This window comes from Phaseolus vulgaris, chromosome 1 (assembly GCF_051622355.1).
Source record: "Phaseolus vulgaris cultivar YP4 chromosome 1, ASM5162235v1, whole genome shotgun sequence".
Lineage (NCBI taxonomy): Eukaryota > Viridiplantae > Streptophyta > Magnoliopsida > Fabales > Fabaceae > Phaseolus > Phaseolus vulgaris.
In genome coordinates, this window is record NC_143498.1 from 7,146,428 (window position 1) to 7,163,689 (window position 17,262).

Below are 17,262 nucleotides of genomic sequence, written 5' to 3' on the forward strand. Positions count from 1 at the left end.
TTATAGAGACAAAAAATAATTAGTTGTTATAGTGACTAAATTAGAAATCATTTTGAGAACTAAATAAATTTTTGATTTCTAAATTAGTTTCTATTATTGTTAAATGGTTTCTAGATTGATATCTAATTAACAACAAGTTTTTTGCTACCAAATTTAGAATCTAAATAATTGGTAGTTAAAACCTTGGTAGCTAATTAGATATCAATTTAGAAACTATTTAACAATAATATAAACTAATTTAAAAACCATTTTTTTAGTTTTTAAAATGATATCTAATTTAATTATTATTGTAACTAATTATTTTGATCTCTAAAAATTGATTTCTATTCGATGATTTTCTTGTATTGTGACTTTAGATTTTACAGTTCTATTTCACCACTGTGTCCGTCTATTTTTGTTCATTTGTAAATTTCCAATATAAAAAAAAATTCTTAGTTTATCCTTTTTGAGAAAGAAATAGCATACGAGTAGTATATACAAATACGTGTATATACGTAAAATAGATTTATACATATAGTAAATTATGTTAAATTTCTAAAATATGGAATACGTCTCCCAACTTTTTTTTCTAACTTCTAAAAATTTAAATATGTTTTGTAATTTTTTTAATTTAAACATATATTTTTAGTTCTTTATTATGGTTTTGTAGTAAATATAATATTATATATATTTTATAAAATACTTACCATAAATGACAATATTTTTTTATTGATAAATAAGAATATTATATAGAAAAAGTACGGTAGGAATAACAAAAAGTTGGTTTAGTTTCCCTTTATTACCTGCACCCTTCTTGGACACTTTTCTTCCTTCACCTCCATACCTTCTTCTCTCACCTCCATAAGTTTTCAAGTTTTCAAAAATGCCCCTTTATAATATTATGGATTACGTAATCTGAAAGTTATTTTTCAAATTTGTAATTAGTTACCGGATTACATAATCCGGAAGTCATTTTTCAGATACATAATTATTCTCCGGATTACATAATCCGGAAGTCTTATTTAACTTCTGGATTATGAAATTTGGAAATCTTTTTTCAAATTAGTTTCCGAATTACATAATTCGGAAACTACTCTATGGGAGTGACACAAAAAGGAAAAAAATATATTTTCATGTTGTGTATGGAGGTGGCAGAAGAAGATATGGAGGTGCAGGAACATCACCACTACATATGTGAACCTATTTCTTGCAATGCTACTTCCAAACCAACTAATGGCAATTACTTCCTCACCAATTTCAATTGAAAAGACAAAAATATCCTTAAATAAAATGGGTTACATATAAAAATAAATTGCAGATTCCTTTCCTGGAATATGTTTCCATAACGAATTTTTTTTACTGTGATTTTTTTATTTGGATAAAATTTTGATTTTTTTCTTCGGATTTTTATTTTTAGAACATAATAATCTCTTCTAGATTTATTTTTCTAAAATGAAGATTTTTTTTATCAGCATCTAAAATAGAAAGTATTTTAATTTTTTTTTAACTACCTAGAGTATATGTTCAAAAAGATTAGGTGTAGGAAGAATTTGCCACCAACAATTTAGAAGTCATATTCACTTTTGTTTTTCCTACTTGCCTTTTAAGACTTTCACTCTAAGATAACTATTTCAAACTTTGAATTCAATAAATCTGATTTTTTTTGCCATAGTGAATATTTGTTCTCAATCAATATTCCGAAATATAGCCATTCTTATTGTTTTATATACTCCATATTACTATTATCCACATACATCCTTATATGATAAAGTCAATTTCAACATGCACCATATCATTTTAAATTTTTTTCAAAATTATCCTATATTTCGATTTTGAATAAAATTTAAAAATATAATTCAAAAGTCAAAATTTATTTTGGAAAAGGAAATTTAAAATGTAAAAAATAAATTTTGGAAAAGAAAATCTGAAACACAAACACAAAATCTTTTGAATTTTTTTTTCAAAATTCAAAAATATGTTATGGAAATCCAAATCCAAAACACAAAATCTGAAAATGAATTCTAGAAAAGAATTTTTAGAACTCAAAAATGTGTTATGAAAATTCAAATCCGAAAATGTATTATGAAAAAGTGGTTCTGTAAGTATTTTTTTATCTACACCCTCCTTTCATTTAAATCATTTTTATCATTTTGAAGGAGTATTTTTGTCATTTTAATAACAGATTGGATGCAGGTTCATTTACATTTAGTTCTATTGAAAATGGGTTTTAGACAAAACACATATATTACTTACAATGGCCACACCTACAATCTATGTCCTTTGTAGCTACTCTATTTAAAATTACCCTTTATGTGAAGTAGTTTGTTGATCGGATTGATTACACTTTCCAAAATTGATTCAACAATTCTCTATCTTTTCATTTTGTCCCCAAGTTCAGATTCTTATAAGTAAATTTAATGATATACACATGAATCTCATCATCTTTCCACAATCACCCATCATCTATTTGCTTATTGATCACTTTCGTTTTTAATCAAATAAAAAGAGTGTAGATTATCTAATGTGATGTCTTGGATCGTTTGGTGCTCAACATAGACCATCTATTACATCAAAAGTCAATAAAATTATAGTGTAGATAGGGTTAGTTAACCCCAAATAATCTCTCAACAAACTCAATTACAAATTCGGTAAAATGGAGTTCAAAAAATGTTTGCAGGTAGTTTTGAGTTGGTAGGAACAATTACTTAAAAATGTTGAATAAACTTTAATGTAATTTGTGGGTTTTAAAGTTAGAAGTTACTAGAAAAGAGTAGAATGGGAGTTTGGATATGTAAAAGGTCAAAAGTTGTGAGTGGGATTTTAATTGTGTTGTTAGTGGGGTTTTAAGGCCATAATGAAGACTTTTCTAGAAGAGCTTCCTAAAGCCTATAAATAGGATGCTCTCTCAATTGTAAGATGCACCCAAAGAAAGAAATACAATAGAGAGAATTACAAAGAAGAGTGTTTCTTTAGAGAAATTCAAGTGTGAGTGATTGCTTGTTTTACAATTTGGTATCAAGAGCCAATGGCGAATGTGACGGGTCAAATACCGCTACCACGGTTAACGAAGGCGACCAGATATGACAACTGGAGCATTCAAATGAAAGCTCTTCTCGGTTCTCAGGATTCATGGGAGGTGGTCGAAGAAGGTTTTGAAGAACCAACAAATACCACGGGTTATACGGCAGCTCAAACCAAGGCATTGAAAGAGATGCGATCGAAAGATAAGGCAGCTTTGTACATGTTGTATAGAGCTGTTGATGAGGCAATTTTTGAGAAGATTGTTGGTGCGTCCACTTCAAAGGAAGCATGGGACATATTGGAAAAGGTGTTCAAAGGAGCTGACCGAGTTAAGCAAGTGCGTCTACAAACTCTGCGTGGCGAGTTGGAGAACATGAAGATGATGGAGTCAGAAAGTGTATCTAACTACATCACGCGTGTACAGGCTGTGGTGAATCAACTCAACCGAAACGGTGAAACTCTGACCGATGCACGAGTTGTGGAGAAGATTTTGAGAACATTAACAGACAATTTTGAGAGTATTGTGTGCGCGATAGAAGAGTCAAAGGACCTTGCGACGCTCACAGTCGACGAGCTCGCCGGTTCTCTCAAGGCACACGAGCAACGAAAGAAGAAGAAGGAGGAAACACTCGAGCAAGCACTTCAAACCAAGGCGTCAATCAAAGACGAAAAGGTACTCTATCATCAAAATTCTCAATATAGAGGGCGTGGTCGTGGAAGTCGTGGAAACGGTCGTGGTGGAAAAGGCAGCAACCATGAAGGGTACTATAAGGAGAAGGAACAGTCGAGCCAACCAAATTGGCGTGGAAGAGGACGTGGTAGAGGAAGAGGCGATCGATCGAATTATTCCAACATCGAGTGCTACAAATGTCACAAATATGGTCACTATGCGAAGGATTGTAACTCTGACAAATGTTACAATTGTGGTAAAGTGGGGCATTTTGCAAAAGATTGTCGTGCTGATATAAAGATAGAAGAAAAAACCAACCTAGCCTTGGAAGTCGAAACGAATGAAGGTGTTCTCTTGATGGCTCGAGATGAAGTCAACATTAACAATGACACTCTGTGGTACCTCGAGTCAGGAGCAAGCAACCATATGTGCAGTCACGAGTACCTATTCAAAGATATGCAAAAGATTGAAGATGGTCATGTTTCATTTGGAGATGCATCAAAGGTGGAGGTTAAAGGGCGAGGTACGGTTTGCTACTTACAAAAGGATGGCTTAATTGGGTCACTCCAAGATGTTTATTACGTACCAGACCTCAAGACCAACATTTTGAGTATGGGGCAACTCACGGAGAAAGGTTACTCGATATTTTTGAAAGATCGACTCCTACACTTGAAGAACAAGCAAGGGCGTTTGGTTGCTCGAATTGAGATGACAAGAAATCGGATGTACAAGCTGAATTTGAGAAGCATACGAGAAAAATGTTTGCAAGTCAACATAGAAGATAAGGCATCATTGTGGCATCTCCGTTTTGGTCACCTACATCATGGTGGACTAAAAGAGTTAGCGAAGAAGAATATGGTGCACGGGCTACCCAACATGGACTATGAGGGAAAATTTTGTGAAGAATGTGTGCTCAGCAAGCATGTGAGAACCTCGTTTCCAAAGAAGGCTCAATATTGGGCTAAGCAACCTCTCGAATTGATTCATACCGACATATGTGGACCAATTACTCCAGAGTCCTTTAGCGGTAAAAGGTATTTCATTACCTTCATTGATGATTTCTCACGGAAAACTTGGGTTTACTTTCTGAAAGAAAAATCCGAGGCATTTGAGGTGTTCAAAAAGTTCAAGGTGATGGTGGAGAGGACAACTGATAAACAGATCAAAGCTGTACGATCTGATAAAGGTGGCGAGTATACTTCAACGGTTTTCATGGAGTATTGCGAGGAGCAAGGCATAAGGCGATTTCTAACTGCACCATACACTTCTCAACAAAATGGTGTGGCCGAGAGGAAGAATTGGACCATTCTCGACATGGTTCGATCAATGCTTAAGAGCAAAAAGATGCCAAAGGAATTTTGGGCGGAAGCTGTGCAATGCGCCATCTATGTGCAAAATCGATGTCCACATGTGAAGTTAGATGATCAAACACCACAAGAGGCATGGAGCGGACAAAAGCCAACAGTTTCTCATCTCAAAGTGTTTGGTAGTGTGGCTTATGCACACGTACCAGATCAACGAAGAACGAAGCTCGAAGACAAAAGCAAAAGGTATGTTTTTATTGGGTATGATGAGAAGACAAAAGGATACAAGCTCCTTAACCCGATAAGCAAGAAGGTGATGGTGAGTCGTGATGTGCGAATAAATGAAACAAGCGAGTGGGATTGGAATAATTCTTCAGAGGTTATGATTGAAGTTGGAGAATCATCAATTGTTGCACCGACAAGTATAAATTCTGAAACAAACGATGATGAAGATGAACCACGACAACCTAAAATTCGAAGTTTGCATGATTTGTATGATTCGACAAATGAGGTACACCTAGTATGTCTTTTGGCAGATGCAGAAAATATCAGCTTTGAAGAGGCGGTGCGAGACAAGAAGTGACAAACTGCCATGGATGAAGAGATTAAAGCGATTGACCGCAACAACACATGGGAGCTAACAGAATTGCCAGAGGGAAGTCAGCCCATTGGTGTGAAGTGGATATTCAAGAAAAAGATGAATGCTCAAGGCGAGATAGAGAGATACAAGGCGCAACTCGTTGCGAAGGGATACAAACAAAAGGAGGGAATTGACTACGATGAGGTGTTTGCTCCCGTTGTAAGAATGGAGACAATTCGATTGCTCATTTCCCAAGCGGCTCAATTTAAATGGCCGATATTTCAAATGGATGTCAAGTCGGCATTCTTGAATGGTGTGCTTGAAGAAGAAGTCTACATCGAACAACCACCTGGGTACATGAAAATCGGAGAGGAGAAGAAGGTGCTAAAATTGAAGAAGGCACTTTACGGGTTGAAGCAAGCACCGCGGGCATGGAATACTCGTACCGATACATACTTCAAGGAGAACGGGTTCAAGCAATGTCCTTACGAGCATGCTCTTTACGCAAAGAACAATGGAGGTAACATGATATTTGTTGCTCTTTATGTTGATGATCTCATTTTTATGGGTAACAATGATGAGATGATAGAAGAGTTTAAGGGCACAATGAGACGGGAATTTGAGATGACAGATTTGGGATTGATGAAGTTTTTCCTTGGCTTGGAGGTTAGACAAAAAGAAACAGGTATTTTTGTATCACAGGAGACATATGCAAAGGAGATTTTGAAGAAGTACAAGATGGAAAATTGCAACCCAGTATCAATACCAATGGAACCAGGTGCAAAACTCTCAAAGTTCAATGGAGGAGAACGTGTCGATGCAAGTAGATACCGGAGTTTGGTAGGAAGCCTTCGTTATCTCACATGCACGAGGCCAGATCTTTCATTAAGTGTCGGCATCATAAGTTGATTCATGGAGGAACCGGTTTACTCACATTGGAAGGCGTTGAAGCGAGTCCTACGGTACATCCAAGGTACTGTATCACTCAGATTGTTCTACTCAAAAGCAGAAGATTACAAGTTGGTGGGTTACTCTGACAGCGATTGGTGCAGAGACATAGATGATCGGAAAAGTACATCGGGATATGTATTCTTTATGGGCAACACAACATTTTCTTGGCTTTCAAAGAAGCAACCGATCGTGACGCTATCGACGTGTGAAGCTGAATATGTGGCAGCATCTTGGTGTGTATGTCATGCGATATGGCTTAGAAACTTGTTGAGCAAGATGGAGCTAAAGCAACTAGGTGCAACCGTGGTTCAAGTTGACAACAAATCAGCAATTGAGTTGGCAAAGAACCCAGTGAACCATGAAAGAAGCAAACACATTGACGTTCGTTTTCACTTTATTCGTGATCATGTGAAGAAAGGAAGTGTGGAATTGGTGCATGTGGCAAGTCAAGATCAAGTTGTTGATATCTTCACAAAATCGCTACCGAAAGTCTTTTTCGACAAATTCAAGAAGATGATTGGCATGATGGATGGTAGAAACATTTAAGTTTATGGGGGAGTTTTGTTGAATAAACTTTAATGTAATTTGTGGGTTTTAAAGTTAGAAGTTACTAGAAAAGAGTAGAATGGGAGTTTGGATATGTAAAAGGTCAAAAGTTGTGAGTGGGATTTTAATTGTGTTGTTAGTGGGGTTTTAAGGCCATAATGAAGACTTTTCTAGAAGAGCTTCCTAAAGCCTATAAATAGGATGCTCTCTCAATTGTAAGATGCACCCAAAGAAAGAAATACAATTGAGAGAATTACAAAGAAGAGTGTTTCTTTAGAGAAATTCAAGTGCGAGTGATTGCTTGTTTTACAAAAAATTGGGTTGTTTGTTGTTGTAGATAGAAATTTAAACAAAAAGACTAAAGGAAATTAAAAAGCAAATTGATTATCGAATTCATTTATCATTGAATCCTTCATCAATTAACATTTATTCCATTAATATAATTTCCAACAAAAGTAAAAATAAGCATCAATCCATTCGCAAAGTAATCAAATAAGGGTCAATCAATCAATTCATTAAGTTAAGTACATCACCCGTGTCCAAGCATACACATATGAGAATTTTAGTGTTTTACCTCTTGAATTAAGAAAAAAATAAATTATTCAGAATAAAACAAACTGAACAATAATTCAAATTAAAAAAAATTATCAACAAGCGTTCAAAAGTAAAAAGTAAAATTTAAAAAGATCAAACCGTCTAACGTAATATGTTACATAAACTAAAGAAACTAAATTCCACAAAACCTCACAATTCAATGTGAAATCACAATAGAATCAATCCAAAAAGATTTAGCTTTTCATGTGGAGAGAAAATGAAATGAATAACAAAGAGGAAAATAAAAGACTAAGGAGAATGACCCAGATAAGTTAAAATGTCTCTCTCACTTCAACCTCAATGAGTTCGATGAGTAGGATGTTTTTGAGAGTTTGTGTATTCTATGTTTAATATTCTTTGAAAACTACAATGTTTTATTCCATTTTCAAAATGAGGTAGAAGAAGCAAAAAAAAGTTATAGGACTTGAGTAAATCTATTGGGGCTTTGAGAATGGTAGAGGAGAGTGAGATTATAAAAGAACTTATTAACCTTGAGAGAAGAGATGATGTAGGGATAAAAACCTATGTGTGAGCAAAGGAGTGTGGGGAATAGAGAGGTTGGATCATGATTATTTTGTCTTTTAATGTCAAGGGGATATATATGTGGGGAGGTATTAACCATTGAAAATAAAAAAAAGTTAATCCAGAAAGAACAAAAATATCTTGTTTGCAGGAAACAAAAGAAAAGTTCATAGAACTGTGTCAATGTTTGTGGAGGGATTTTACTTTTTATATGCTGTTTTTCTTATCATATCAAAATCTATAATGTTTCTTCCTGAATCTCCATATCTTCTTCTTCCACCTCCAAAAATTTTCGTATTTCCAAAAATATCTCTCTGTAATATTCTGGATTACGTAATCTGGAAGTCTTTTTTCAAATTCGTAATTAGCTTCCAGATTACATAATCTGAAAGCCTTTTTTAAGATGCATGATTAGTTTCCAGATTACATAATCTGAAAATCTTTTTTAGCTTCCAGATTATGTAATCCAGAAGTCTTTTTTCAAATACGTATCCAGATTACATAATCCGGAAACTACTCTATGGAGGTGGCACAAGAAAGATAAAAATGTATTTTTACATTTTATATGGGGTGGCATAAGAACATAATATGGAGGTGCAAGAAAGAAAGAAAGAGTCCAAACTCTAACTCACATTATTTCAACCGTTATCAATGTGGAATGATAAAGCAAACCCAAAATCTTAAATTAAATCAAAATAGTTGGTTTAATCTATATGTTTATAAATCATAAAAAACTATTTATTAAAAAACTCAAACTAAACAAGCTAATGAAGCTGAATCACAACAACATTTCTTTTGTATTTAATAGCTCATAAAAATAAAATAAAAAAGTGATATTGCATAAATTATTATGGGTTATTATATATGAATTCATCACTTTTCATGGATGATCCATCACTTAAACAAGTAAATTGGAACCCCTCTAAAACATTGTTGTTTCGCACATACTAATAGGAAAATCATTTTTAAGTGAAAAAAAATATTTGTTCTACAATTATGCAGCCTAGCTCTCATGCCAGTTTACTGCTTTATCTACAACAGTCACAAATAATGCTTACAGGATCCTCTAAGTGTCCAATGAACACATACATCACATACATATATAATACATTAGCCATATTTCCACTTGATCACAAGTACTGATCAATCTTTTTTCTAAACTTTGTAGCCAATTAATGAAGGAAAAATGACCCTTGAACAAAACAAGCTAATTTACTTGTATTTTCCTTGTAACAGTATTGAAGCTAATTAATCAAAGTTCAATATGTCTTCTTTCCAATTTGCATTTCATTTTTCTTCTCATTATGTTTCCATACATTGTATGTCTTCAGCTTTTTTTGAGTTCACAAGACTCTTGAAGATTCCATTCAAGATCATATTCATATCAAACCCTTTCCTACAAGCCAATGGAGAGACTCATTTTTTCTTCAAGGTGAACCTGTCAAAGACCATTCCATGTTTAGCTACCATATCTCATCATTCAAAGACAAAACATAAAACAAATAATATATCCCTGATATGTTGACAACCCTGCATTAGATTATAACTCAGAAATTATTTTTTACTGAAATGGGACAATTTTAAAATTGAGTTGTGCCATATCACAAAACTTCATGTCTTTCATTGTATAGTTGTCAAAGTAACATTTTTTTTTATCAAATCAGAACTCTCTTGTGAAACTAAAACTATAAATATATCAGATTAGAAATAATGTGGATGACATTTTTAAAGAGTCATATGATTGAAAGCTAACTTTTAATTTTGGTGATATAAGTATGGTTGCATCACACATATTTGAGTCACATTTAAGAAGAATATTCACTTGATAGGTCCTATAAAACTCAACAAAGATGAGTTTGAACAATACAAACTTGTATCTTTTAAACTCAATTCTCATCATTTATAAAAAAAAAAGAGTACATGTTTTCTCTCATCAACATATTATCACGAATACCTTATTCATAAATATTTATTTGTTGCATGGGGTCTTCAACGGGGGTTCTTTTCTTTAGGGTTACAGTTCTAAGCTTTAATTCTCCCCTGTGAGTTGTCATCTCATCCAATAGCTCTGCGTTGTAATCATCATCATCATCATCTTCTGGATTTTTGTGCTGATGAATGAAACATTTTTCAAGATTAGTTAAGAAGTTAGAATGTAAAATTATTGTGCAGAAACATAAAAAGAACTAGATTGTTGAGTTCATTATATATCTATGTACCGTATTTGGAACTCCAAGAATTTCCTCGTACTCAGCAGCATCTAGTTCGTGAAGATCAGCATGATTGAATATGAGTGGAAGCACATGCTCTCTTATAAATATGAGAAGGAAGAAAGGTAATGGGAAAAGTATTCCTCCAATAGGTATCAATTGCACCCCATAACACACTAAAAAGTATGCACACTGCAAGATTGTGAATATGGCTATGGTCTTGAATGGCACTGATTCCACAAATGAGGCATGAGGACCTTCCAAAATTCTGCCAAAAAGTACTCATATTAGAGCAATGACAAAGTTAAAAATGGAGTTAGCTTCTTATACTATATGAAAATAACACTAATTGGGCACCAAGGGAAAAATGAAAGACCCTAAACTATGCATTCTTGTGAAAATGCTAACTACATTTTGTGCTCTAATACTAGATTATCAGTTCTGCTACAAAGTAGTATTTCCACCACAATGACAGAAAGCTTTGAAGAGCAAGAAGCAGTATAACAATTTCAAAACCATTATTTATAGACTAAAACTTGAGTTGAGTGGTTTTGGTACCCTTAGAAATCTAAGGTTTTTTGGCCAATAGTTGAATGAGTTTGAGAACACCAAGAGAGAACATAGAATTTGTCTTAAAACTTGTAGGGATACTCACTTTTTGCGCCGGCTTTGTGAGACGAAGAGAAGCAATATCCTTTCATAGAATTGATTCCCTGGAAGACTATCAATAGCCATGTATGCAAAATATCCCCACAGAACTGAAGTAGGAATCGTTTTGATGACAGAAATGGAAAAAATTGATAGGCCAATCAGGAGAGACTGTAATAAGTTACTGACTCTTTGCTCATTAACACGGACAGGTATATAGGCATCAATGTGTTTCTCAGGATCAAATTTTGGATTTTCACCATTATTTTCGGAAGATTTCATCACAGCCTCCTTCAAATTCGTCATTGTTTTAGTCTGAACCAAATTTAAAATGTTAATCAAACTGCTCTTGGATTTGAACAAAATAGGCACACATAAATACTATCAAGTCAGCAATACTTAACACTTGGTTCAGAATCCATTTCTATAAGCACAGCTTGCATCTTTCCATATAATTCAGTGGTGTTTCCTTGTTGTTTAATGCAATCCTTGGCACTTTTTACCACTTTCTTTCGGATCAACTACAAATTCATACAGTAATATATTCTAGTTAGTGTTTTAGGCTTAAGGGTCTTGATGAAAAATTAAGATGATACTTACCTGAGTCCTAAGAACTGCCAAACTCTTTGTGTGCATGGGGGACTGAGGAAGGACTCCATTTGATGGAGGAAGGCCAAGTAAACCGCAAATCAGAGTCTACACATGAAAAGGATAGATATGTCAGACAACTAATTAATGGAGTTTACACAAAGTAATGTTGTTTTTTTTTCTTTAAACTTAGAAGGAGTTTATTACACAAAGTAATGTTTTAGGTAGCAAGGTTTTGCAGAAAATGGTATACCATTATACCAAGAAGGAACATATCATAGTGGAAAGAAGATGGTTTTTGAAGATTATATTCCTTCTGTTGAGCCATCTTAGAAGCAACACTATGATCAAAGAAGTATAAACCTGCTACCATCACAGCTGGAATAAATGCTGCAAAGATGTAAAGCACGGGTACCTTTCCCATATCCTGCACTTTGCCATCAACCATATTAGATGTTTTCTAGGACTTGGTCTGACATAAAGTTATTAATTATAGTATACAATGTTGAACAAGTTTTATCCAAGATCATGGTGCAAGACAAGACACCATGATGAAATCAACAAAAGTAAGAAAGCAGTACTTTGTTCTAAGCATACTACACCATCAAAGGGACTCATTCTGTGTCATAAGAAGATAAAAAAGGGTAAAATATTGTTTTGTCCCTTAACAAAGGTCAAAATTAGTTTTTGTCCTGCATTTTAAAAATGACGACTCTGATCCTTGTACTTTTTTTAATGTGATGGATTTGATCCCTCTGTGTCAAATGAAGTATTAGTATGGGGACAGAGACCCTTTTTAAAATGTAATTACTAAAACTAATTTTAGCCATGAGAAAGGACTTGTTCTGTTTCACAAGATGATAAGAAAAAAATACATAATATGTGTAATGATACCATTATTACTGTCCAGTGGTAGAGAGACTCAGATTCCCAGGGAAGTGGACAAACCAGCCTTCTAGGAATCGTAGATGGAACTTTGCTTGGTACAGTATATGACATTCCAGTCCAAAACACAACCATCAGTGGAATCCCATAATCTGCAACGAGAGCTCGTTGCCACCCTGCATTGAATGCCACAAAGAAGATAACAAATGAAAAAAAAATAATCATTAGCATGTTTGGGAGAGTTTTTTGACAAACACTTCTAGAAAAGAAAAACAAGAAAAATACTGCTTCAAGCACTAAATTTACTTTAAGCATAAGTTACTTTATAGAAATAACTACTTTTAACTTCAGGAATAATCCTATTTTACTTTTTTTCTTCTATAGAATTACTTATGAAAAAGTTATTCCAAATGTCCCCAATTCCTACATGAAAAGTTGAAAACATTGAGCATGATATGTAGATATTTGGAGTCACTTACCTGTTCCAAGTTTCCATGTTCTTGCTCTTCTACTCATCAGGGCAGTGAGAAGTATTCCCAAAGAGAAAATGACAGAAAGTAGTCCATTTATATACCGCCAATGGAATTGATGTTCCTCTGTAGAAGGATTTTCAGATTTCGGTGTCTTGAACTCATTCCTGATTCCCTGAGGATCACATGATTTTTGGTTGGATCTTGAAGTGCAAAATTAACATTCTAGTTTGCTACCAAGGGTCAGCAATGTACCAGTATAGCCTCTTGGAAGAAAAGGACAGTAATTAACATGCCAAATAATTCCTCTGCGAGTCTTGTGAACCTCGAGATAATTGTGCAGGCATTGAAAACTGCAAGCATAATCAGCAACAAAGATGTCCACACACAAACCCTGAAACACAATGGAACATAGAAGTTAGATGTAGATATACTACAGTTCAAAACTATATTTAAAAATTTAAGTACATGGTAAAACCAAAATGTCAAACATAGATAATTATTCATAGTGATGTCTAATAAGTATATTATTAATTTGCAGAAGCAGAACTACAACTATATATTTATTATTTTATGAATTTATATACATATTTAAATATATATCTTATACATGTATTTTGGAATATATAATCATAGGGTATCATATTTATGCATCATAGATAGATACATACCAGCCAGCCCAAGGCAGAAACAACTCAACACCTAGATCTGGACTTTTTGTGCAGAACTGATAGAGAATAGTGTACATTATAACAGTTGGTTCAGCAACTCCCAAAATCAACAAAGGTTGACCACCAAATATTGAATGGATAATTCCACAAATAGCAGTTGATGTCAATGTTTCTACTGTACTCAAGCTTCCACCTATAAAAACATGTGAGTTATGGAACAAACAGCATAGCATTGGCTGCTGAAAGTAACTTCATATTGTTGAAAGTTACTTAAAAGAAACTCTTTATTGAAGAAAAGTTTTACCTGTATCCCTGTTAAGTTGCTCTCCAAAAGCAATAACAGGAAGAGCTGAGGCGAAGAATATGTAGAAAGTTGGAGCCAGAATCCTAACATTACTCAGAGAAACACAAATCAAAATAAAGCACTTATAACACTAAAGTGAAAAAAGGCCAATCATGTTTGTAACATGTATATGAAATATGCAATTGCTTCCCCAAAAGGCCAAGATAAACAATAATTACTTAATGCCAGAACGGAATGCACTGGTCCAATCATGTTTGTAACATGCAACCCTTCCTCTGAAATCTTGAATAATTCCTCCGAACGGTTCCATATCTGATGCAAGAAATTAGATCATCAACTCACAAGCTTCCAAAACTAGATACATTTGAGAATACTATAATATCTTGAGATGAAAATAAAGGAAAGTTTGGAGATTCATTTTTCCTTTCTTAAGCACCTCCAAATAAATAGACTTCCATATTGTTGTAGCATGTATATGAAATAGCCATGATATATATAGATAGATAGATAGGTGTAGGCATCAATTGAAATCTTTAACCAGGTTCTTTTATCCATCATCATTAAACTGCATGTATATATATATATATATATAATCCAAAGTGGGGTTAAATCGATAAATATCATTGTTGGTTCCTGCATTGATCACCATAAATCAGAATTTTCTCTAAAAAATCTTTGGAAATACTCTTTAGTTTAAATTATGGTTGGCAAGGATTGAGGCATCATCTTAATCCTTAGTATTGCAGAAAACTGTGAATCAGGACATTTTCTGGGGTAACGATATCTAAATAATGGATTGTGATGAAGTTCCAACTAATGTTTTTCCATTCTTTCACAACAAAATTTGAATCTTCTTAGTTATTCATGAATCATGTAACATCATGAGTCTCATTTCATAAATAAACGTGCACAATATTTTTTATCTGCAAAAGGGAAAAAGAAAGAAAGAAAAGAAGACTCACTTGAAGGATAAGCCTAGGTGAACCCTAGGCCTAAAACTAGAGGAAGAGTTGAAGGGACCTCAGAACCCAAGAGGGTTAAGGTAACAAGGGATGATATTGATGAATTTTTTATTTTTTTTGATGATGATGATGAATGTTTCTCTCTCTCTCTCTCTGAAGAAAGAGGAGATATAGAAAGAAAGGGTGGCTGCATGCATGCATGGATGCAGAAATAAGAATGTGTTGTAAGAACAAACAGGCGTGTTTTGTGGGGCTGCAAACATGCTGTACATCCATTTGTCACTTCCTAGAAGATCAATACCTACGATAAATTCTTATTCTCAATATAAATTACACTCTCTTAAAAATATCTCATAATCTCATATTTCTAAATATGGAAAACTTGTCTTAATCATCATTATTGGAAAACTTGTCTTAATCATCATTATTCCTATTGTCTTTTAACTACTCGTGCTCTTAATTCAATAAAACTTTAGTTATATATAATAGATTGAATAACACCTAATTCATTAATATATTTTTATCTCATTTATGTTTGATAAAAAATAATCGAATCCATCCATTTAGTACTCTATAGGTCATGTATAAATAACAAAATGTTTAAATCATTAAGATTAATAAACTAGTTTGATTGGTTAGCTTTAATTAATAATATTACAAATTTAAATTTTTTAAGAGATATACTCACCAAATTAAATAGTTTAGTTGGGAATTATATTTAATGACATTATTAATAATTCTATAAGTTATTATTTTAACTAATATTTATATTTTTACTCACCTGATAAATTAATCCACCTTCATTAGAGACGAGTGGATGTTTCGTTATAAATTAATGGTATGAAAAATTATAATTAATGTATTTGAAAATAATTTTTACTTTAACTATATTTAAGACAAAAACATATTGCTAGTTTTTTCTGATATATATAAGGTAGGACTAATACTTTTTGAATTTAATTATTTTGTTCTGATACCATGCATCAATCTTTGTAGTTTATTCATCCCTTGAAAAAAAAAAATCTCAGTTGGAGTAATATATGCATTTTTGTTTCTGAAAAAAATTAAATAAATTATGTCTATAATTGCAATGAAAATAAGAGTAAATTGTATTTTTTATTGGTAAAAATAATTAAATAAACAGAAATATTTTAAGGATATGTAAAAAGGGTATTCCACCTACTCCCAATAAATTGAAAAACTTACGTCAATTCTTCAAGATATTTTCAGTTCTACAATAATCTGAAAGTACGGAACACATAACCGTACACAATCATTCAAAAATGACATATTCCATCATAAGTACATATATACGCCCAATCCTTTTCATAGCAAAAATGAAAAAACTTCTTAATATATTTTATGCTTCCCCATGCCATTGCTCCAAAATCCTACAAAGAGTAAATTGTGTTGCATATAGACTCTTAAAATAATATGAATAATTGATCCTCTTGTATGTAATTCTATTTGTTGTAATTCTTGTTTCATTATAAAGGAATCTAAATGTACCGGTTGAGGTGGTAGGATGGTTCTAAGATGTCTCGGTATCCGGTACTGATGGATCGACATATTTAAAATGTATTGAGATTAAAGAATGATTAATAAGGTTAAGTTGTGTGAAGAACTAGATAATATACCCTTAATCACGATCCATATGTTAATTTCAACCCTAACATGGTCCATCAAAGACATATAAATAGGCACAACAATCAAGAAAAAGGTACATCATTATTACGCATTTATTGCACCAAATACCAAACACTTACTTGAGGGTCGGAACACCTTTTGTAGGTGTCCTCTTGACCGAGAGTCGAAGACAACGAACAGGAGTGAAGGAAGGAAGCACAGTCCGACCAAAGCAAAGGAGTTAGGAAAGAAGAAGTGAAGGAAGGTAGTACCGATCGAAGCGAAGAAGTCAATTGTTTAGCCAATGAAATTTCTCTTAGTCCCTTTTGTACGAGAACAACTAGCGCCCACCGTGGGGCCGAGAAAAAACATAGAAAATAAAGTGAAGCAAAAGGTATATAAGTTGGAAAAAACACATTGTAAGCTTCAATGACAAAGTGTGAGTTAGAAAAATCTAACTCTTTATCAAACGTATCTAATGAATAGTAAAACATCGTATTTACCATTAAGCAAGAGTTGGTAACCTATGACTCTAAGTTAGCCAAATCTTCCCAAGTTGTCACAAACACTTTCTTTTTTTGATAAACTTTCCTTTGAGTATATTTTGTACTTTTGAAGCTCCTCTTTTTCTCCATCTATGGTGAAGTTTCTTTGATAAGAGACTTATTTCATTGTCATCCTTAGACTTTTTATCATTTGATGGTTCATCTGAGTATTATTTTGCCTTAAAG

General features: G+C 33.3%; 1 protein-coding gene across 1 annotated transcript; it reads right to left on the minus strand.

The window, feature by feature from the left end:
* Positions 1–9,238: 9,238 nt before the first annotated feature.
* Positions 9,239–15,096, minus strand: LOC137815418 (putative boron transporter 7). The gene is made up of 14 exons (XM_068618556.1): positions 14,906–15,096; positions 14,162–14,255; positions 13,944–14,026; positions 13,640–13,832; positions 13,224–13,362; positions 12,978–13,143; positions 12,508–12,674; positions 11,867–12,040; positions 11,626–11,721; positions 11,430–11,546; positions 11,033–11,340; positions 10,387–10,645; positions 10,122–10,278; positions 9,239–9,605 (listed from the first exon to the last, which is right to left on the minus strand). The coding sequence occupies exons 2-13, from the start codon at positions 14,251–14,253 to the stop codon at positions 10,123–10,125; spliced, it is 1,950 nt and encodes a 649-aa protein (XP_068474657.1). The 5' UTR covers positions 14,254–14,255; positions 14,906–15,096; the 3' UTR covers positions 9,239–9,605; position 10,122.
* Between the last annotated feature and the right edge of the window lie 2,166 nt (positions 15,097–17,262).

What these genes read in the sequence shown, in the direction of transcription:
- LOC137815418 (XM_068618556.1), bottom strand. Translation starts at nt 14,253, where the DNA reads ATGGAACCGTTCGGAGGAATTATTCAAGATTTCAGAGGAAGGGTTGCA. An exon ending in TTTCTGCCTTGGGCTGGCTG is followed by an intron (nt 13,363 to 13,639) that starts GTATGTATCTAT and finishes ATTGTGTTTCAG; the next exon opens with GGTTTGTGTGTGGACATCTT. An exon ending in AAATGGATTCTGAACCAAGT is followed by an intron (nt 11,341 to 11,429) that starts GTTAAGTATTGC and finishes AATTTGGTTCAG; the next exon opens with ACTAAAACAATGACGAATTT.